At 37.9% G+C, this 22,816-nt stretch overlaps 1 protein-coding gene across 2 annotated transcripts in view; it reads right to left on the bottom strand.

Annotated features, from left to right (window-relative positions):
• CENPI (centromere protein I) overlaps nt 1-22,816 on the bottom strand; it is an 80,057-nt gene that overhangs the window by 15,858 nt on the left and 41,383 nt on the right. For both annotated transcript variants that reach the window (XM_027053797.2, XM_015081736.3), the window contains exons 12-18: nt 19,842-19,933; nt 18,227-18,344; nt 18,075-18,139; nt 13,315-13,409; nt 2,941-3,076; nt 1,956-2,080; nt 53-101 (exon numbers count right to left, since the gene is read on the bottom strand). In XM_027053797.2, coding sequence (XP_026909598.1) covers nt 53-101; nt 1,956-2,080; nt 2,941-3,076; nt 13,315-13,409; nt 18,075-18,139; nt 18,227-18,344; nt 19,842-19,933 — 680 coding nt within the window. The remainder of the gene's footprint in view (nt 1-52; nt 102-1,955; nt 2,081-2,940; nt 3,077-13,314; nt 13,410-18,074; nt 18,140-18,226; nt 18,345-19,841; nt 19,934-22,816) is intronic.

The raw sequence follows: 22,816 nt of genomic DNA, 5'->3' as shown, positions 1-22,816 counted from the left end.
AAACTCAATTTTTCAACAATGGTGATTTAATACAGAGCGTTGTCATCTATACCTTTTGTACCAACTCATTTTTCTTTGCAGCAGTCAAATTTTTACGATACCTAAAATGGAGAACAGAATGAAATTTTGAACATTGAATGCTTTTGAAATGTGTAAACATAAAGGTGTACATTAAAATTTTTTTAATGTTTAGTTATTTTTGAGAGAGAGACAGAGTGTGAATGGAAAAGGAGCAGAGAGAGAGGGAGACACAGAATCCAAAGCAGGCTCCAGGCTCTGAGCTGTCAGCATGGAGCCTGACATGGGGCTCAAACCCATGAACCATGAGGTCATGACCTGAGCCGAAGTCAGCCGCTTAACCAACTGATCCACCCAGGCACCCCAAAAGTGTCCATTTTAAATGTAAATATATGCAGATGTGACATACACAAATAACCAGCTGCCTAGTTAAGGTTTTTATTCTTCTGTGCTACACTCCTCTTAAAGATAAAAGTTAATAGAGGCTCAAATATTGAGTTGTACATTTAAGATATGCACTTAACTATATGTAAATTTTAGCTGCCTGAATAAAAAAGAAAAACCAATGAAGGAAATACTTTTAATGTTTCATTATAAAAAATTAACAGAGGCTCAAGAGCAGTCACTAATATAAAACATGTTCTCTTAATGTAGAAAAAAGGTACAGTAGAAAGGATAAACGGGAAACTTATAAATTTATTTTTTTCTTGCCTGGGAACAATTACTAATTAGTTTATAAACATTCTAACCTTGGTATAATCCTTAAAGTTATGCCAAAGGGGTCTACGACAATTGTGGACTAAAAGAGGAATTTCAGGGGCACCTGGGTGGCTCAGTCGGTTAAGCGTCCGACTATTGATTTCAGCTCAGGTCATGACCTCACAGTTTGTGGTATCAAGCCCCACATCAGGCTCTGCACTGAAGGGCCAGAGCCTGCTTGGGATTCTCTACCTCTCTCTCCACCCCTCCCTTGCTCACATGCGTGCTCTCTCTCAAAATAAATAAATAAACATTTAAAAAATAAAAAGAGTAATTTCAGTCTGTAAGTGAAAGAATTAGAGGGGATCAGAAACTCCTCTTACAGTTTCATATAATTGGCAATAGCTCCCCTCATCTACCAGAAAATGTTCACTTCTTTTAAAGTTTATTTATTTATTTTGAGAGAGATAGAAAGCAGGGTAGGGGCAGAGAGAGAGGGAAGAGAGAGAATCCCAAGCAGGCTCCACGCTGTGAGCACAGAGCCTGATGCGGGGCTTCAACTCACAAACAGTGAGATCATGACCTTAGCCAAAATCAAGAGCTGGACGCTTAACCAACTGAGCCACCCAAGTGCCCTAAAAATGTTCTTTTTACCAGAGATACTACATAGAACTAAACTAGTTGTCAGCAACTAACTAATTTTTCTTTAGGACACAGCAATGAGAATGGACAATGCTGAGGGCACCAGTACCACTGCACAAAAGATTTGTTAACTAAGAATGTTTTTTTTTTTTTAATTTTTAAAATTTGAGTGTGGCTGACACACAATGTTACATTAGTTTCAAATGTACCACACAGTGATTTGACAAGTATATACATTATGCTATGTCTACCACTGTAGCTGTCACCATACAATGCTATTACAATATCACTGACTATATTATTCATGCTGTGCCTTTTATTACCATTAACTATAAATTTTTTAAAACCATATCCCCCATGGTGACATTTCAAAAACACAGTTAAAATAGTCCCATATCAGAAGGTCATCACCAAAAGAAAGACATGTTTCCTATTTCAATAGGTTCTGGCAGGAAATAAAAATAGTTTTATTGTCTTTAATATTTTATTGTATACAATATATTACAGGGTATAAATTATAATTTACTGTATAGTTGAAAAACAAAGATAGAAGTATGATGTGTTAATTTATATAAAACAGTAAAAATGTTTTGTACCTGTCCATGATATAACACAGCTGGTTCAGGATACTGGAATCTAGGCTGAGGAGAGCAGGATAGAAGATCCCCGGAGGAAACAATACCACTAGTGGAAGGTTATAATTTACATATATGTCACATACCTTTTGGGAAGAATGATAACATCAGTATACAGATTATTTCCCAGAACACCTCAACCAAGTTCACCCAAAGATTTATCAATAGAGAATAAGCAATAATAGAACATCAGATTTGGGTCTGCCTGATTCATAAATTGAATAGGTAATCACAGCCTGCTTAAAAATGTACCTCACTAAACATCAAACTTGCCATAGAGGATTATTTCTACAATGTCATTACTAAAATATTCCATTTTTTCCTGGGGAGAGGGCTTTAAGTTGGGAAGAGAGGAGAAGGGAGTCTTTAAGGGAGTATTAATCCCATTAATAGTGATTTATCATATTAGTTAGCTATCAACATGGAAAATGAGCATGCTTCTAAAATATATAGCACAAGACAATTAGTGCAGGGAGGAAGCCAAGAAAACTGAGATTAGTAGGTACTTCCAGGATAATAGTTTTGTCCACATCAAATACTACAAAATATAAGAAGACCATAATCATAGATGTTTTGAAAGGTAGAAGTGGATATATGAAGAAACAACAGGGTATTTTTTGGGTTTTGCCAGGAGTTTGGAGTGTACAATGAATGAGTAAAAAGTGATGCTATAGACAGACTTCTGCCGAGGGTCAGCATTCTTCAGGGGAATGTCTATTAAAGCAGTACCTGAACTTTTCACCAAAACCATTTGTTTCTCCATTTTATGAAAATCAGTTATTCAGGTGAGAATCTAATCATGAACTTCAAAATAAGAAGCTTATTTTAACTGTGTTAAACATAGTCACAGTCCAACTTAATAGTTGTACATAAAATTTAAATAATAGACCAGTAAAGCAGACAGCCAACACAAAAATCAAAATAGACAATATGGGATGTGTACTACCTTCTCATAGAAATCCAAAATAAAGTGCAGTAAGAAAGTATTGTTGCTTTCCAAGCGCATTGCAGTAGTGGACAGCCACCCTATGTAGTCAATCAGTTCAGACACAGTGTTCATGGATCCACCTAAAGTGGTATCCCTGCAATAAGAAACCATGACACTCAGACCCACATTACCAAAAGTCTTCACAATTTCTAAGCTAAAGTTAAATAATATACAGCAAAAAGTTTTTTAAGGATTTCAGAAAATGATCAGTGCTCCAATGTATAATTGAGGTTTTTTTTTTAAACCACAGTGATTAACCATAAAACTACACAGTGCTCCAGGGAACCATTAAGATAAATTCACAGAACATGCCCAGCAACTACTCTACTAGTAAACATCAGAAAAAAAAAGATTAAGCTCCAGACAGACTTTAGATGTCCAGGAACCACAGAATTCAGCAAATTAGTTTCTAAGTATACAAACCAAGACTCAGTTTTACCTGAATTACTGAGTTGAAATGCTATTAAAACTAATTTCACTTTAACTGGAATTCAATTCAATCCTAAAACTGAATTAGTATAATTTTTGGCATCTTTCTTCCAGTAATAACCAAATGTGGTTATATTATATCCTTCCCAAATCAATAAACTGTGTCTCTTTATTTTTTTTAAGATTTTATTTTTAATTAATCTCTACACCGAACATGGGGCTTGAACTCACAACTCCGAGACCAAGAGTTGCATGATCTACTGACTTAGCCAGCCAGGTGCCCCAAACTGTGTCTCTTTAAATCACACTTAAACACTGACTCCTGATTTCACTTCTCTCTCTCTCTCTCCCCCACCCACCTCCGCTAGCTCTCTCTCTCACACTTTTTTTTTAAATATTAACTTAAAATTTTTTTTAATGTTTGGTTAGTTTTGAGAGAGAGAGAGACAGAGAGATAAAGACACAGCCTGAGCAGGGAGGAGCAGAGAGAGAGGGAGACACAGAATCCAAAGCAGGCTCCAGGCTCTGAGCCATCAACACAGAGCCCAATGTGGGGCTCGAACCCAAGAACAATGACATCATGACCTGAGCTGAAGGCAAAAGCTTAACTGACTGTGGCACCCCCTCCCCCGGACCTTGTGCATGCATTCATTCTCTCTCTTCAAAAAAAAAATCACAAAAAAAAAATCTCAAGAAAAAAGGGAATAACAAGTTCAATTCATCTATCCACTCACCCTGTTCTTCAATCCACTGTTGAGTGGACTAGGAAAAGACTTACAAATGTGATTTCATACCTTTACCCTCTGATCTAGGTGGCCAACAATGGTTATGCACAAGATATAAAGAACGGCAGATAGTCTTAGAGCCTGAGAAATGATTATGACTCTACCACCACCCACTGATGGATCAGTGTCAGAGTGAACAGGGAAAAGATCAGGAGACCATTCACAAAGGTGGGCATCCATATTGTCAACTGGCTATTTGCAAACTATATTTTAACTATGATTTTTGGCAGCACCTGGCAAAGGTTTCTGAAATAATTTGAGCAATGATGATTGCTCACAACAGCACACTTTGAAGTGCTTCTCCACAGGACACAGAGGCACTTAAAAAAAATTTTTTTTAACGTTTATTTATTTTTGAGACAGAGAGAGACAGAGCATGAACGGGGGAGGGGCAGAGAAAGAGGGAGACACAGAATCGGAAGAAGGCTCCAGGCTCTGAGTCATCAGCCGAGAGCCGGACGCGGGGCTCGAACTCACGGACCGTGAGATCGTGACCTGAGCCGAAGTCGGCCGCCCAACCGACTGAATCACCCAGGCACCCCGAGGCACTTTAGATGAAACAATATTCTGTTCAGGACTGCATCCTACTCCCCACACACAGCAACATGTTTACCATCCTTGGCTACCACTCACTAAATAATGGTAGCACCCTCTTCCCATTCACAGTGCCAACCAAAAACGCCCAATGGAGAACCACTGCTGAGAATGGCTTCCTACCCTTCCCTCCTTATGATCTACAACTACAATTTACTCCCTCTTTGACAGTCATGTGGCATATGGTCATATGAGAGGGACATGGCATTATATCCATATTGCCAAAGAGAAGGAGTTACTGAGAGCATAAGAGATATATTATACAATGCCAAGTGGTATTATGACACTTAAGTTATCTACACTTATGTCCATTTGTTTAAGACTTTTAGAAAACTCCTTTTTAACTGCCCTGATGAAATTCATGACACTAGTTTAAAAAGGATCCTAGGGGCCCACGGAAGGGGGTACGAAGGCGGAGAGGCAGTGCATGCTACACGAACTGCAGGAGGGAGCCAGGGTGGTGGACGGGCAGCCCGCCCGGCAAGGTGGAATCCCCGAGTCTGGCTTGCAAAAGCGGAGGGACCAGACTGTGTGAGTTCTGACAGCCAGCGGGACTTAACATCTGGAAATTATAAGTCAACAGCTCTGCTCTCAGAGAGCGGGGAGGGTGAGAGGACGCCAGGAGGGAGAGGTGTTGAGCCCTGGAAGACAGAGCTCAGCTCGGTGGGGAACAAAGGCGCTGGACAGCGCCATCTCCCTCTCCCATCCCCCAGACAAAATCCCAAAGGGAACCAGTTCACGGCACCAAACTTGCTTGCACCACGCAAACACCCAACGCTGTCCTCCTCTGGATCCATCCCTCCAACGGGTCTGCCTGCCTCCCTCCCAGTGCTGCAGGGCACCTCCTGCAGGGGACCACCAGCGGCAAAGCCAGCTAAGCCTGCCCCTCCCACCCCTGTGCACCCTGCGGATCCACCATGGCTAATACGCCAGATCCCATTAAAGCAGCATCACAAGCCTGGCAGTGTCCAGGTAGCCCAGACAGGGGCCACACCACTCCACAGTGAGTCCTGCCCCTGGGAGAGGGGAAGATAAGGTACATAGCAGTCTGACTGTGGCCCCATTGGTGGGTTGGGGACAGACATTGGGTCTGACTGCAGCCCCACCCACCAACACAAGTTACTCCAAATAGCACAAGGGAAGTGCCCTGCAGTTCCGCGCCACCCCAAGGACTACCCAGAATGACAAAACGGAAGAATTCGCCTCAAAAGAAACTCTAGGAAATAGCGACAGCTAACGAATTGATCAAAAACAATTTAAGCAATATAATGCAACAAGAATTTAGAATAATAGTCATAAAATTAATCACTGGGCTTGAAAAAAGTATAGAGGACAGCAGAGAATCTATTGCTACAAAGATCAAGGGACTAAGAAATTAGTCATGAGGAGCTAAAAAATGCTATAAATGAGGTGCAAAATAAAATGGAGGTGACCACAGCACGGATTGAAGAGGCAGAGGAGAGAATAGGTGAATTAGAAGATAAAATTATGGACAAAGAGGAAGCTGAGAAAAAGAGAGAGAAAAAAATCCAGGAGTATGAGGAAGGAATTAGAGAACTAAGTGATGCAATCAAACGGAACAATATCCGTATCATAGGAATTCCAGAAGAGAAAGAGATAGAGAAAGGGGCTGAAGGTGTACTTGAACAAATCATAGCTGAGAACTTCCCTGATCTGGGGAAGGAAAAAGGCATTGAAATCCAAGAGGAAAAGAGAACTCCCTTCAGACGTAACTTGAATAGATCTTCTGCACCACATATCATAATGAAACTGGCAAAATACAAGGATGAAAATTCTGAAAGCAGCTAGGGATAAACACGCTCTAACATATAAAGGGAGACCTATAAGACTAGTGATGGATCTATCTACTGAAACTTGGCAGGCCAGAAAGGAATAACAGGAAATCTTCAATGTGATGAACAGAAAAAATATGCAGCCGAGAATCCTTTATTCAACAAGTCTGTCATTTAGAATAGAAGGAGAGACAAAGGTCTTCCCAAACAAACAAAAACTGAAGGAATTCATCACCACTAAACCAGCCCTACAAGAGATCCTAAGGGGGATCCTGTGAGACAAAGTACCAGAAACATCACTACAAGCATGAAACCTACAGACATCACAATGACTCTAAACCCATATCTTTCTGTAATAACACTGAATGTAAATGGACTAAATGCTCCAACCAAAAGACATGGGGTATCAGAATGGATAAAAAAAACAAGTCCCATCTATTTGCTGTCTGCAAGAGACTCATTTTAGACCTGAGGACACCTTCAGATTGAAAGTGAGGGGATGGAGAACTATCTATCATGCTACTGGAAGTCAAAAGAAAGCTGGAGTAGCCATACTTATATCAGACAAACTAGACTTTAAATTAAAGGTTGTAACAAGAGATGAAAAAGGGCATTATATAATAATTACAGGGTCTATTCATCAGGAAGAGCTAACAAGTATAAATGTCTATGTGCCAAATACAGGAGCCCCAAAATATATAAAACAATTACTCACAAACATAAGCAACCTTATTGATAAGAATGTGGTAATTGAAGGGGACTTTAACACTCCACTTACAACAATGGATAGATCATCTAGACACAAGATCAATAAAGAAACAAGAGCCCTGAATGATACATTGGATCAGATGGACTTGACACATATATTTAGAAATCTGCATCCCAAAGCAACAGAATATACTTTCTTCTCGAGTGCACATGGAACATTTTCCAAGATAGATCACCTACTGGGTCACAAAATAGCCCTTCATAAGTATAAAAAAATTGAGATCATATCATGCATACCTTCAGACCACAATGCCATGAAGCTTGAAATCAACCACAGGAAAAAGTCTGGAAAACCTCCAAAAGCATGGAGGTTAAAGAACACCGTACTGAAGAATGAATGGGTCAACCAGGTAATTACAGAAGAAATTAAAAAATATATGGAAACAAATGAAAATGAAAAGACAACAATCCAAATGCTTTGGGATGCAGCGAAGGCGGTCCTGAGAGGAAAATACATTGCAATGCAGGCCTATCTCAAGAAACAAGAAAAATCCTAAATACAAAATCTAACAGCACACCTAAAGGAACTGGAAGCAGCACAGCGAAGACACCCCAAACTCAGCAGAAGAAGAGAAATAATAAAGATCAGAGCAGAAATAATATAGAATCTAAAAAAACTGTAGAGCAGATCAATGAAACCAAGAGTTGGTCTTTTGAAAAAATAAACAAAATTTATAAACCTCTAGCCAGCTTCTCAAAAAGAAAAGGGAGATGACCCAAATAGATAAAATCATGAATGAAAATGGAATTATTTCAAACAATCCCTCAGAAATACAAACAATTATCAGGGAATACTATGAAAATTACATGCCAACAAACTGGACAACCTGGAAAAAATGGACAAATGCCTAAGCACCCACACACTTCCAAAACTCAAACAGGAAAAAATAGAAAACTTGAACAGACCCATAACCAGTGAAGAAATTGAATCAGTTATCAAAAATCTCCTAACAAATAAGAGTCCAGAACCAGATGGCTTCCCTAGGGAATTCTACCAGACATTGAAAGCAGAGATAATACCTATCCTTCTCAAGTTGTACCAAAAAATAGAAAGGGAAGGAAAACTTCCAGACTCATTCTATCAAGCCAGCATTACTTTGCTTCCCAAGCCAGACAGAGAGCCAGCAAAAAAAGAGAACTACAGGCCAATATCCCTGATGAATATGGATGCAAAAATTCTCAATAAGATACTAGCAAATCGAATTCAACAGCATATAAAAAGAATTATTCACAATGATCAAGTGGGATTCATTCCTGGGCTGGAGGGCTGGTTCAACATTCACAAATCACTCAATGTGATACATCACATTAATAAAAGAAAAGAGAAGAACCATATGATCTTGTCAATCGATGTAGAAAAAGCATCTGACAAAGTTCAGCATCCTTTCTTAATAAAACCTTCGAGAAAGTTGGGGTAGGAGGAACATACTTAAACATCATAAAAGCCATGTATGAAAAGACCACAACTAAGATCATCCTCAATGGGAAAAACTGAGAGCTTTTTCCCTGAGATCAGGAACAAGACAGGGATGTCCACTATCACTGCTGCTGTTTAACATAGTGTTGGAAGTGCTAGCATCAGCAATCAGACAACAAAAGGAAATCAAAGGCATCAAAATTGGCAAAGATAAAGTTAAGCTTTCACTTTTTGCAGATGACATGATATCATACATGGAAAACCTGATAGACTCCACCAAAAGTCTGCTAGAACTGATACATGAATTCAGCAAAGTCGCAGGATACAAAATCAATGTACAGAAATCAGTTGCATTCTTATACACTAATAATGAAACAACAGAAAGACAAAGAAACTGATCCCATTCACAATTGCACCAAGAATCATAAAATACCTAGGAATAAACCTAACCAAGGATGCAAAAGATCTGTATGCTGAAAACTACAGAAAGCTTATGAAGGAAATTGAAGAAGATATAAAGAAATGGAAAAACATTCCGTGCTCATGGATTGGAAGAATATTGTTAAAATGTCAATACCACCCAAAGCAATCTACACATCAATGCAATCCCAATCAAACTTGCACCAGCATTCTTCTTGAAGCTAGAACAAGCAATCCTGAAATTTGTGTGGAACCACAAAAGACCCCGAATAGCCAAAGCAATTTTGAAGAAGACCAAAGCGGGAGGCATCACAATCCCAGACTTTAGCCTCTACTACAAAGCGGCAATCATCAAGACAGCATGGTATTGGCACAAAACCAGACACATAGACCAATGGAATAGAATAGAAACCCCAGAACTACACCCACAAACGTATGGCCAACTCATCTTTGACAAAGCAGGAAAGAACATCCAATGGAAAAAAGACAGTCTCTTTAACAAATGGTGCTGGGAGAACTGGACAGCAACATGCAGAAGACTGAAACTAGACCACTTTCTTACACCATTCACAAAAATAAACTCAAAATGGATAAAGGACCTGAATGTGAGACAGGAAACCATCAAAACCCTAGAGGAGAAAGCAGGAAAAGACCTCTCTGACCTCAGCTGCAGCAATTTCTTACTTGACACATCCCCAAAGGCAAGGGAATTAAAAGCAAAAATGAACTATTGGGACCTCATGAAGATAAAAAGCTTCTGCACAGCAAAGGAAACAAGCAACAAAACTAAAAGGCAACCAACAGAATGGGAAAAGGTATTTGCAAATGACATATCAGACAAAGGGCTAGTATCCAAAATCTATAAAGAGCTCACCAAACTCCACACCCAAAAAACAAATAATCCAGTGAAGAAATGGGCAGAAAACATGAGTAGACACTTCTCTAAAGAAGACATCCAGATGGACAACAGGCACATGAAAGGATGCTCAATGTTGCTCCTCATCAGGGAAATACAAATCAAAACCACACTGAGATACCACCTCACGCCAGTCAGAGTGGCTAAAATGAACAGATCAGAAGACTATAAATGCTGACGAGGATGTGGAGAAACGGGAACCCTCTTGCACTGTTGGTGGGAATGAAAACTGGTGCAGCCGCTTTGGAAAACAGTGTGGTGGTTCCTCAAACGATTAAAAATAGATCTACCCTATGACCCAGCAATAGCACTGCCAGGGATTTACCCAAGGGATACAGGAGTGCTGATGCATAGGGGCACTTGTACCCCAATGTTTATAGCAGCACTTTCAATAATGGCCAAATTATGGAAAGAGCCTAAGTGTCCATCAACTGATGAATGGATAAAGAAATTGTGGTTTACATACACAATGGAATACTACTTGGCAATGAGAAAGAATGAAAGATGGCCTTTTGTAGCAACGTGGATGGAATTGGAGAGTTTAGGCTAAGTGAAATAAGTCATACAGAGAAAGACAGATACCATATGTTTTCACTCTTATGTGGATCCTGAGAAACTCAACAGAAAACCATGGGGGAGGGGAAGGAAAAAAAAAAAAAGGTTAGAGAGGGAGGGAGGCAAACCATAAGAGACTCTTAAAAACTGAGAACAAACTAAGGGTTGATGGGTGGTGGGAGGGAAGGGAGGGTGGGTGATGGGCATTGAGGAGGGCACCTGTTGGGATGAGCACTGGGTATTGTATGGAAACCAATTTGACAATAAATTTCATATTTAAAAATAAATAGATAAATAAAAGAATCACCTTTTAACAACAACAAAAGAAAGGATCCTAGGGGGGTGCCTGGGTGGCTTGGTCAGTTGAGCATCAGACTCTTGGTTTTGTCTCAGGTCCATGATCTCATTGTCTTTGGGATGAAGCCCCACATTGGACTCTGCCTTCCCACTCTCACTGTCCCTCCCCCGCACTCACGAACTCACTCTCTCTCAAAATATAAATAAATAAACATCTTTAAAAAAATAAAAAGAGGTTCTTTGTTTGGAATTTAGTATTTTTGAAAGAAAATATAGAAATGGAAGGCTCCTCTATCGGGTTACCTGAAGATTTACACTGCAAATTGGCGAAAGATTATAAATGCAAACACAGTGTCTGTAATAGAACTGAGATGTTTGAAGAGGTTAAACATTTAATTTCCTTATGATCGTGGTTCTCAAACTTTAGCTAGCATCAAAATTATCAAAGTTTTTGTTAAAACATAGATTACTAGGCCCTACATCCAGAGCGTATTTCAGTTGTTCTAGGATAGATTCTGAGACCTTGCATCTCTAAAAAGTTTCCAGTGATGCTGATGCTACTGGTCCCCAGACATCACTTTGAGGAGCACAGCCTTACAGGAAACTTTCACTATCCATAATATTCTATTTCTTTCTAAAAGTTACCAGACATATGTGATATATGGACACACTACAACAATGAATATGAATAACTAAAAACAATTTCTAGGCAACTCCCAAGCTTTTATTCATCATGTTCCTCTCAAAGGAGGAGATCACTATAGGTATAAGAACACATAGGAAAATAGGAGCTAATCTAACCAAGCTAACCACTAACCACGTGCAACTGAAGCTAAGGGATCCCTATACTTAAATAAACTGTGACTGATAATGTAAGGAATTTGAATGCTAATTAGATATTTGAAGATACTAACTAATTTTATAAGTCAAAGAAAAATACCATATGATGTCACTTAGATGTGGAAAAACAAAACAAACGAACAAAGAAACAAAAAACAAACAAACAGAAGAAGCCTCATAGAGAACTGATGACTGCCAGAAGAGATGGAGGTCAGGGGGGATGGGCAAAACAGGTGAAGGGGATTAATAGGTACAAACTTTCTATTATAAAATAAGTCATGGGGATGAAAAGTATAGCAAAGGGAATATAGTCAATAATATAGCAATAACTTTGTAGGGTGACAGATGGTAACTACACTTATCTTTTAAGTTTATTTATTTATTTTGAGAGAGAAAGACAGCATAAGCAGGGGAGGGGCAGAGAGAGAGGGAGAGACAGAGAATCCCAAGCAGGCTTCGCACCGTCAGCACGGAACCTGATTCAGAAGCTCAAACTCACAAACCATGAGATCATGACCTGAGCCGAAATCAAGAGTTGGATGCTTAACCAACTGAGCTCCCCAGGCGCCCCATAACTACACTTATTGTAGTGAGTACTGTATAATATATAGAATTGTCAAATCACTATGTTATACACCTGAAACTAATATAATGTTGTGTGTCAATTATACTTCAATTAAAATTTTTTAAATGATGATAAAATAAAGCTATTAATTTTTTGGTGTTATACTGCTATCATTTTTCAACAGTTGAAATGATGTGTGGGTTTTGCTTTTCCCTTAAAAAAAAAAACCTAGAACAAAAGAAAATGAGGAGTGTTATAAATTAGAAAAAAACAATTAATCATGACCTGATAACTGTTAAAGCTGGATGATGCATACATAAGGATAACACTGTACTATTTACTGTCCTTTTGAATATGTTTGCAATTTTCTATAAGAGTGCTTTTAAAATTAATGTTAAAAAATAATGTGGCTGATAATATAGGAGAAGCCAAAGATTTTATGTAGAAAGAGTAAAAAAGGGCACATTTAACAATAATCAACATAATGGAAAGCTGGGGTTCTTTTTTTTATTTCAAAGTGAAAAGAAATTAATGTACGTAACCAAAATACATCAGAGAAACCAAAACCAAAACTGTACAGAAAAATTACAGATTTTCCTAACCATCATCAGAACTGACTTTACATGTAAGTAAGAACATATTTTATAAAGTGAGCTAAACTGAATGGAAGCCAAAGATGCAAGTTTTAACATCAGCTCTCCAATGTTTTGCTATAGTAACTCTTGTAAGTCACTTAGAGGATTAGGGGTTGCTTTCTGATTTATACAATTGAACTTGAAGAATTTAGCCTCCCTCACAGGATTACAGGGAAGAAAAGCAAAAAGAAACAAAAACATTTTTGTTAAGAAAGCTATGACTATGTATTTACAATAAGGTCTCGTGCCATACTATTAAACTCTCTGCAAACATTTTAATGCAGATCATCTCTTGTGGAGTGTTGTAAGAGAACTCACAGAGGACTGTCCATCACAGGTTTCATGTGGATGTCCGTAGAAAGCCACAACAGCCAATTCTGCAATAGTTCTTTCAAACTCTGGAGAACACTACACTGAGGAATCAAAACAAACAAAAAAAAATCATTCATAAAACCATTCAGACACACTACAGTGTCGAGAACAAATTAAAACCAGAGGCTTGGCGGTGGAGATGACTGCATCTAATTCAGAACCTAATAGCTGCTGCTCCAGCCTGATCAGTCTCCAAGAGACAGATGAATGCCAAGTACAAGTTTATATTGCCATTTTCTCTACAAGACTGCCCCCAGCTTATCAGCCCAGGAACAGACTCTTGTTTCTCTAAATTACATTCATTTATAACATATACTACATCTTCAAATAAAGTATCACCTACCCCTTGCTGTCTCCCCTTCGATATCCTTTAAAGTTGCTATAGAAGTGAGTTTCCCATCCATTTCACCTTGTGTCACAACTACAGTTTACTCCCTTTTTGACAATCATAAACTTTATCTTACCTTCTGTAACTGTGGAAAACAAACAATTCTAGTCATTCTCAGGCTTTGCCTTGATTTCTCAGGGTCTCATTTACATACAAATACAGTCTTGACAGAAGTGTGCCCAGAGCATTAATGAGGATAAATCATAGTATCTATAAATTTGAAAGCTATCCATATCATCCCAAAACCTAATACAGGAAACCTTTATTACATATCCTTAACAACAGGGGGAGAGCATTCGCACATATCCTTAACAAATAATGGCCTAGATACTATTTGAATTTCTCTAGTGATAGGATGCTCACTTCACAGAACAGTTCAATTAATACTTTTTAAAGAAACTGACACCTTGCATTCAGGTTATAAATATGTTCAAGTTGAAAGTGACCTTGGAATCACCTAAAACAGTGTTCAATTTTGGTGTCAACCAAGGATTTAAACATCTGAGAAGGTAGTAAACATTACCATGTCATATTCAGAAAACTAAATCCTTTCATTCCCCACTCACTTATTCTAATCCACGCAGTCCCCACATTAAAGTCATGAGATTTTTATGTTTATGAGAGGAACATGGGCTAAAAAAAAAAAAGGTTGAGAAGCACAGCTCTACCCTATATAAGAACCTTCTCTACATAAATATCCCCAGTAGATACACCCACTAAGCCTATGCTTGACCTATTCTAACACCAGGAAATATACTACCTCTTAAAGTCCTTTATTCCATTTTGAGTTTCCTCTACCTATAATGAGATACTGCCGTGGGATGCCTGGGTGGCTCAGTAGGTTAAGCAACCAACTCTGGATTTCGGCTGAGGTCATGATCCCAGGGTCGTAGGATCGAGTCCCACATTGTGCTCCGTGCCGAGTATGGAGATCTCGCTTAAGATTCTCTCTCTCCCTGTCCCCCACCCCACTCTGGCATGCACACACATTCTCTCTAAAAGAAAAAAGTTTATTAAAAAAAAGATACTGCCCTATATCTAATACTGCCTTCTGAAGTCACATAGAGATCTGCTCTTTCCATGGGACAATCTATCAATTATTTGAAAAGAACCACAAAATATTCATCTTTTTTCCTCCAGGCACAATATTCCTGGTTCCTTTACTATCCCAAGCTAGAAATCTCAAAGTCATCTTGTGTCCTTCATGCTTCATTTCATCACCAAATCCTATCATTTTTTCTTTTGAAAATGCCCAACTTTTCCATTCCTTCCAATCCCCCTGTAACTACCTAGCCCAGGCCTTCGCATCTCTAAGATTACTTTATCCTCCTAGTCAGTCTTCTTTTTCTAGTCTCATCTCCCAAACCCCCATTCTTTCTCTATGGCTACCAGACCTTTGTTACTTAAGTACTCTACCTATTATATCCATCTTCCCTCAAAGAACCGCGTATGGCAAAGGAATAGCAGTACATAACAAGGTCTTAAAAATGTTCAAACTCTTTCCTTTTACCCAGTAACTTCACTCCTGGAAATGGATACCAAGAGAAGAAATCTGTATTATGAAGATGAGCAATATAGTTATCTATACCTACAAAGAAACAAATTAGAGATAATAACAGAAAAAGAATTAAATACATTTTTGTGAACTATGACTAGGTATTGACTATATTTGACTAATTCCGGATTGATTTTTTTGAGAGAGAGAGAGAGAGAGAGGGAGAGAGCACGTGCAAGTTGGGGAGGAGGAGAGGGAGAGAAGACATCTCAAGCAGGCTCCATGCCCAGTGTGGAGCTTGATCCCACGACCATGAGATCATGACCTGAGCTGAAATCAAGAGTTGAACACTTAACTGACTGAGCCATCCAGGTTCCCCTGTATTCTGATTTTTAAATTTATGTCCACTGTTTTTATAATTATATAGGAGATATAAATCAATGTGGACAAAAATTAGAAAATTAACATGTCAAAATGAAAAAAGCATTGTTACAGTGGATTTGTGGGATTTTCCCAACCAAAATTCTTCAAGAAAAAAGTTGTTTACTGATAGGCACAACTAGCTAAGCACAAACAAAAGCACTGAAGATGTGAAACTATTAGAGTTTTAAACATTATTTATTATGTTAAGCTGGGTAATCAAGCTATACAATAGCTAAGGTGATAATAAGTCATTAAAAGCCTCATAAACTCTACTCTGTTTTCTCTTTTGCCTTTTAAAAGCCTCAAAAACTGGAGCACGTGGGTGGCTCAGTCAGTTAAGTGTCCAACTTCCGCTCAGGTCATGATCTCACAGTTCGTGAGTTTGAGCCCTGCATTGGGCTCTGTGCTATCAGCACAGCTATCAGCCTGGAGCCTGCTTCAGATTCTGTGTCTCCCTCTATCTCTGCCCCTCTATCCCTCCCTCTTTCTTTCTCTCTCAAAAATAAATAAACATTAAATAAATAAAATAAAAGCCTCATAAACTAACTGAATTTTTAGCTAATTCTACCACAGGTCACATTGCTGTTATCCTTAGCCACTTTCCCAGAATGAAAACCCTTTGATCACTTATCCTTTCTTGTACCCTATACTTCTCTGTGCTTCTTTCTCTCTTTCATTGATCTCAACCTTTCCAAATCTTTCAATTACAGTTTCCACAACTTCTATTCCATGATAATCTAAACCTATACCTTCATATTCTTCAAAGTATGCTTTCCATCTTCTTATTCTAGTCATATCCTGGCTCTCCCTCCCCACTCGAGGACACTTTTCTCTGAATACATTTCCATATCTCCCTTCAACACCTGGAGGTAAGCAATGCCCTAGCTTCCTTGCTAACATGAGAAAAGAATGTAAGCCCATTCTTTGAGAAGGTAAATATAAAATCAGAAATGAATCTCCCTTTAAAAGGAAAGAAATCTGGTTCTGCCCCCATGATTCCACTGAAACTCCTCACAAAAGTAGCACAAAATTTCTGTATTATCAATTCCAAAAGAAACTTTCTTTGGTCCTTATCTTTCTGGATCTTCCTGGGATATACGGCAACATTCTTCCTTCACTACTTCTTGATATCCTGTATTCCTTTTGTTTCCTTGGCACTACTGTTCTTATGGCTCTTTTCATAGCTCTTGAGAAGGTTCCTTCATAGACTCTCCTTTTCAGGTAAGTGTTGAGTATTCCCCTGAGTTCTGTCCTTGGCCCACCATCTGTTTCCTTTCCTCTAACCCTTTCTCTCCCCAGCCTCCCACTCTCAAATATAAATATATGTATGTGTGTATAAATGCATATATACTTACTAAGTTGGACCATATGAAATTAACACTGATCAAATACTTTTGACCTACAAAATGGCAATTTTGTATGGTTCAACCTAATATTTATAGATAAATAGCTCCCTAGAGTGATGGAATAAGAGAAGAGATAAAGAATGACCCAATTACAAGATAGGAAGAAAATCACAAAAAGCTGCAAAATGAAGTCCCTGAAGATGTATTGGCTGGGGAGAAGTGGTAGGTATTGTCATGTGAATGATGACGTTGGTCAGGTAGTAAGTACAAATAATATAAATTAACCTCAAATCCAAGTTAATGTGACAGGTAGTTAATAAAGTACCATTTGATTATGACAAATACTAAGCAGGACAATACATTTTTACTGTAAATGTGGCCAACAGTAAGTGACTTAAGGTGAAAACAATGTTACAAAAGAAATACTCTTTATATTGTCACTCTTCTGAAATAGGAATAACCATTCTATATAAAAGTGGCTCTCAGACTCAGTTGGGTAGAACTCTTGGAACTCAGTGGTCTTTTTGGAGAACATACCAAAATAGTAACACATTTTAATTTTATATAAGGTTGGAACAATTTTATTAGCAGAAAATAAGAATGTTATAAATATACAGTATGAATGTCACAGGGGATTTTGTTTGTTTTGGCCATTACTGTATTCCCAGTGTCAAGAAGAGCATCTAGCACATGGTGGGTTTTCAATAAATATTTGTAAAATGAGTAAGGGTATCTATAAAAATATCAACCACAACAATCAAACTAAGTATGGTTAAGTATTTCCCAGTTTGTTTTTATTAATACTAATTTGCCATCTGTTCATTTACTTTGTCACCTGCTACAATTGGAAGCAGTTCAGGAAAACTGTATGCAACAAAACCTTTACAAATAAAAATCTATGCATTAACTTTGACTTGAGTGATGTAGCATCTCAAATCCAGATCCAAGGGAATCCTGGTAGAAAACCACTGCTTTAATGTGGGTTTAGAATCATGTACCACTGACCATAAAACCATACTTCCTATTTAATCTAAGCAATACAGTATTTTCTTACCTTGAAATAAATGGTTGATATAAAGAAGAGCTGTGCTAGATGGTCAAAAAGAAGTGGTTTCACCTCTAGGAATTGAAGAAAAAAGATTATTCAAGATTCCTTTAATTAATATTACAATGAATTAAAGGACTCCAAATTTTCATGATACATACCAGAGAAGCTACTAAAAGGAATCCAGCTCACAAGCTGAAGGAACTGTGATCGACAACAGAGGCCATCCCAGAGAGGAAGGCTCTTATACAGGAATGTTTCACAGGAATAGAACCCCTCCTACAACACAAGTCCATAGTAATAACTCATATAAACCTCTTCAGTCCATAATTACTCTCTAAACAACCAGTTTATTCTGTGCTATAGTTCTTTTAGACCAAATTTTTTTGTCATCAATATAATAAAAGCCTTGGGTTAAGTGCCAGAGTTCCTCATTAAAAGGACCAGATGATTCATATTTGGATACATTACCATCTTCACCAACATAGTTTTCAAATACCATAAAACATCAACTAGAAAGAAGGTAAAAAGACAAGTTATGTAATGTTTTTAAAGATAAATGAAATTGTACTACTCTGGAGTATATGCAGTCACTTGCACAGTCAATAAGATGTACACAATGTTATAACAGGGCTGTAATTTCTTTAGAGGCCATAGACCAAATTCAAACTCTGGGCAGCTCCATCAGGAGGAATACTGAATGTGTATGTTGCTTATATTCCCACCAAAGAGAGGATCCAGGGCTTTCCTTTTTTTTTCCTGTGTTGCCCTGAGCCTTAAATAATGGCATGCACCAGGACTCCATCTTAGACCTCCTTCTCATGACATGAGTTCTCTGAACAATATCATCTATAACATAGCTAAAACCACCACCTATATAATGAGGAGTCCTGTAGTTTAAATCTCATTCCTCAGCACTAGACTCATTATCTAACTGCCTACTGGGTATGACCTTTTAGATATCCAACAGGCATCTTTTAAGTCAAAATTCTTTCCTTCCAAGCCTGCCTGTTCCTTCTACATTTCCCTTTCTCACTGAATTCCATCATCATCCTCCCAAGCAGGAAACCTAAAAGTCAACCTAAATTCATCCCTTTACCCTCACCACCATAAAAATCACATCCAACTTCCAATTCAATGGCCTCACACCAAATCCTTAAGATTTATTCAACACATTTATTGGGCATCTTTTTTGTACCACATACCAAGATGAGCAATTGTACGGGAAGAAAATTTAGACATAGTTCCCCCTGACCAGGAGCTTATGTGTGAAAACAGAGATGCTGCAAGAGACAGGATACAGGTAAACACAGTGAACTAAGAGCACATAAAACAAACATCTAAACCAGACTAGGACAATGAGTATAGGCTTCTTGATGGTGCTGAGTGGCAGCTTAAAGTACAGCTAGGTTACTTACATAGGCCAAATAATTAATTGGCTAGTGGATTAAAAAATATTTATTGATTATGAGAACACAGTAACCCTATGAGATCTTACCAATGAATTCAATTGAATGCATTCAGTTATATCTTCAGTTTGTTCTCTTAAATTACAGCCCTTTCTCTCTTATTCGCATGATTTAACAAATTCTTTCTTCAAATCCAACAGTACAGAGATAAACATTAATTCAATTCAACTCTATTTATAACGAGTTTTGAAATGAGTAAATACGGTTTACAAATGATGCCGAGCACTAAAGAAAAGGTATTCAATGGATATCTAAATAAATTTTAGAAAGAAGTGGTGGCATGAATATGAAGCAAGTGGAATCTTACTTGTAAGAAGTACTCTGCCCTGATGATAGTGTCCAGTAAGTTGGCAAATTCTTTTCCATGTTCATAATTATTCACCTTATACCAAATACACTCTGGAGCAGAAATATTAAACATAAGCAACTGGTTGCATGACAATAAAAACTATACAAAATATAATTACCACTACTCTAAAATGACAAATGATAAATATAAACAAGTAATCAGTCTTATACATCCTTATACATCCTAGCCAACCTGCACTGCAGACTGTAACAGTTATGAGGAGTGAGATCGATGTTCCTCAAGAACTTCATGACATAGGGAAATCTTACAGTGAAAAAATAAACTAGTAAAATTAACATACAATAAATGTGATTAGCTTAAGTCACATAGTAGTCCAAGAGAGTATAAATGTGTGAATTAAAAGTTTGAGTATAACCCAAATTTCAACTAGGGTGAGATGGGGATAATCTCAGAGTGGTAGGACTTTAGTAAGTGGTAATCTAATAAAATATCACATCTTATCTAAAGAAAAACTGAGCAGGAGAAGGAGAGTTAGCCTGGAACTGACTAAAACCAATTTTGAACACTAGAAAAAAGTCAGGTGTTGCTTACCCAGGAAAGAAATGATCTGGCCAACAGAAATACGATCTCTAAAGAAACTGATCCACTTGGAAAAATTAAATTCTCAGGTCTTACTAGGGACTGGATGAAAAACTCCCTTACTGCTCTTTCCTTCAATTCTGTAATTAAGAACTCTTCCGATGACTAATTTGGCTCCCATCTACACTGACAGCAGAGATGAGATATTATTGTTGGCAGAAATATGTAACATGAACATGTTACCAAAAATAGTTCTTTTTTTAATTTTTTTAATTTACATCCAAGTTATTTAGCATATACTGCAATAATGGTTTCAGGAGTAGATTCCTTAATGCCCCTTACCCATTAAGCCTATCGCCCCTCCCACAACCCCTCCAGCAACCCTGTTTACTCTCCATATTTAAGAGTCTCTTCTGTTTCGTCCCCCTCCCTGTTTTTATATTATTTTTGCTTCCCTTCCCTTATGCTCATCTGTTTTATATCTTAAAGTCCTCATATGAGTGAAGTCATATGATATTTGTCTATGATGGGCTAATTTTGCTCAGCATAATACCCTCTAGTTCCATGGAGTTGCAAATGGCATGATTTCATTCGTTTTGATTGACGAGCAATACCCCATCATATATATATATGTGTGTGTGACACACACACACATATATATACACATATATATGTGTGTGTATGTGTGTGTGTGTGTGTGTGTATATATATATATATATATATATATATATATATATATATATATACGCCACATCTTCTTTATCCATTCATCCATCGATGGGCATTTGGGCTCTTTCCATACTTTGGCTATTGTTGATAGTGCTGTTATAAACACTGGGGTGCATGTGCCCCTTTGAAACAGCATACCTGTATCCCTTGGATAAATACCTAGTAGTGCATTGCTGGGTCACAGGGTAGTTCTACTTTTAATTTTTTGAGGAACTGCCATACTGTTTTCCAGAGTGGCTGCACCAGTTTGCATTCCCACAAGCAGTGGAAAAGAGACCCTCTTTCCCTACATCCTCGCCAACATCTATTGTTGCCTGAGTTGTTAATGTTAGCCATTCTGACAGGTGTGAGGTGGTATCTCATTGTGGTTTTGATTTGTATTTCTCTGATGACGAGTGACGTTGAGCATTTTTTCATGTGTCAGTTGGCCATCTGGATGTCCTCTTTGGAGAAGTGTCTATTCATGTCTTTTTCCCATTTCTTCACTGGCTTATTTGTTTTTTGGGTGTTGAGTTGGTAAGTTCTTTATAGATTTTGGATACTAACCTTTTTTCTGATATGTCATTTGCAAATATCTTCTCCCATTCTGTCAGTTGCCTTTCAGATTTGCTGATTATTTCTTTTAATGTGCAGATTTATTTTCATGAGGTCCCAATAATTCATTTTTGCTTTTGTTTCCCTTGCCTCCAGAGACGTGTTGAGAAGTTGCTGCAGCTGAGGTCAAAGGAGTTTTTGCACGTTTTCTCTTCTAGGATTTTCATGATTTCCTGTCCTACGTTTAGGTCTTTCATCCATTTTGAGGTTTTTCTTGTGTATTGTGTAAGAAAGTGGTCCAGGTTCATTTTTCTGCATGTGATTGTCCAGTTTTCCCTGCACCACTTGTTGAAGATACTGTCTTTATTTCATTGGATAATCTTTCCTGGGTTGTCAAAAATTAGTTGGCCATACGTTTTGGGTCCATTTCTGGGTTCCCTATTCTCTTCCATTGATCAGAGTGTCTGTTCTTGTGCCAGTGACATAGTGTCTTGATGATGACAGCACTGTAATACACCTTGAAGTCTGAGACTGTGATGCCTCCTGCATTGGTTTTCTTCTTCTAGATTACTTTGCCTATTTGGGGTCTTTTCTGATGCCATACAAATTTTAGGATTGCTTGTTCTGGCTCTGTGTAGAATGCCTGTTATTTTGATAGGGATTGCATTGAATACGTAGATTGCTTTAGGTAGTATTGACATTTTAACAATATTTGTTCTTCCTTCCCAGGAGCATAGAATATTTTTCCATTTTGTTGTGTCTTCTTCCACTTCTTTCATAAGCTTTCTATAGTTTTCGGTGCATACATTTTTTTTACCTCTTTGGTTAGATTTATTCCTAGGTATTTTATGGGTTTTGGTGCAATTGTAAATGGGATCAATTCCTTGATTTCTCTTTCTGTTGCTTCATTGTTGGTGTATAGGAATGCAACTGATTTCTGTGCATTGGTTTTATATCCTGCAACTTTGCTGAATTCATGGATCAGTTCTAGCCATTCTTTTGGTGGAATCTTTTGGGGAATTCATGGATCAGTTCTAGCCATTTTTTTTTTGGTGGAATCTTTTGGGTTTTCCATATACACCATCATGTCATCTGCAAAGAGCTAAAGTCTGAACTCCTCCTGGCTGATT

The sequence above is a fragment of the Acinonyx jubatus genome, chromosome X (assembly GCF_027475565.1).
Source record: "Acinonyx jubatus isolate Ajub_Pintada_27869175 chromosome X, VMU_Ajub_asm_v1.0, whole genome shotgun sequence".
NCBI lineage: Eukaryota > Metazoa > Chordata > Mammalia > Carnivora > Felidae > Acinonyx > Acinonyx jubatus.
The sequence above is the reverse complement of the archived record's forward strand: the minus strand, read 5'-3'. Positions and strand labels throughout refer to the sequence as shown.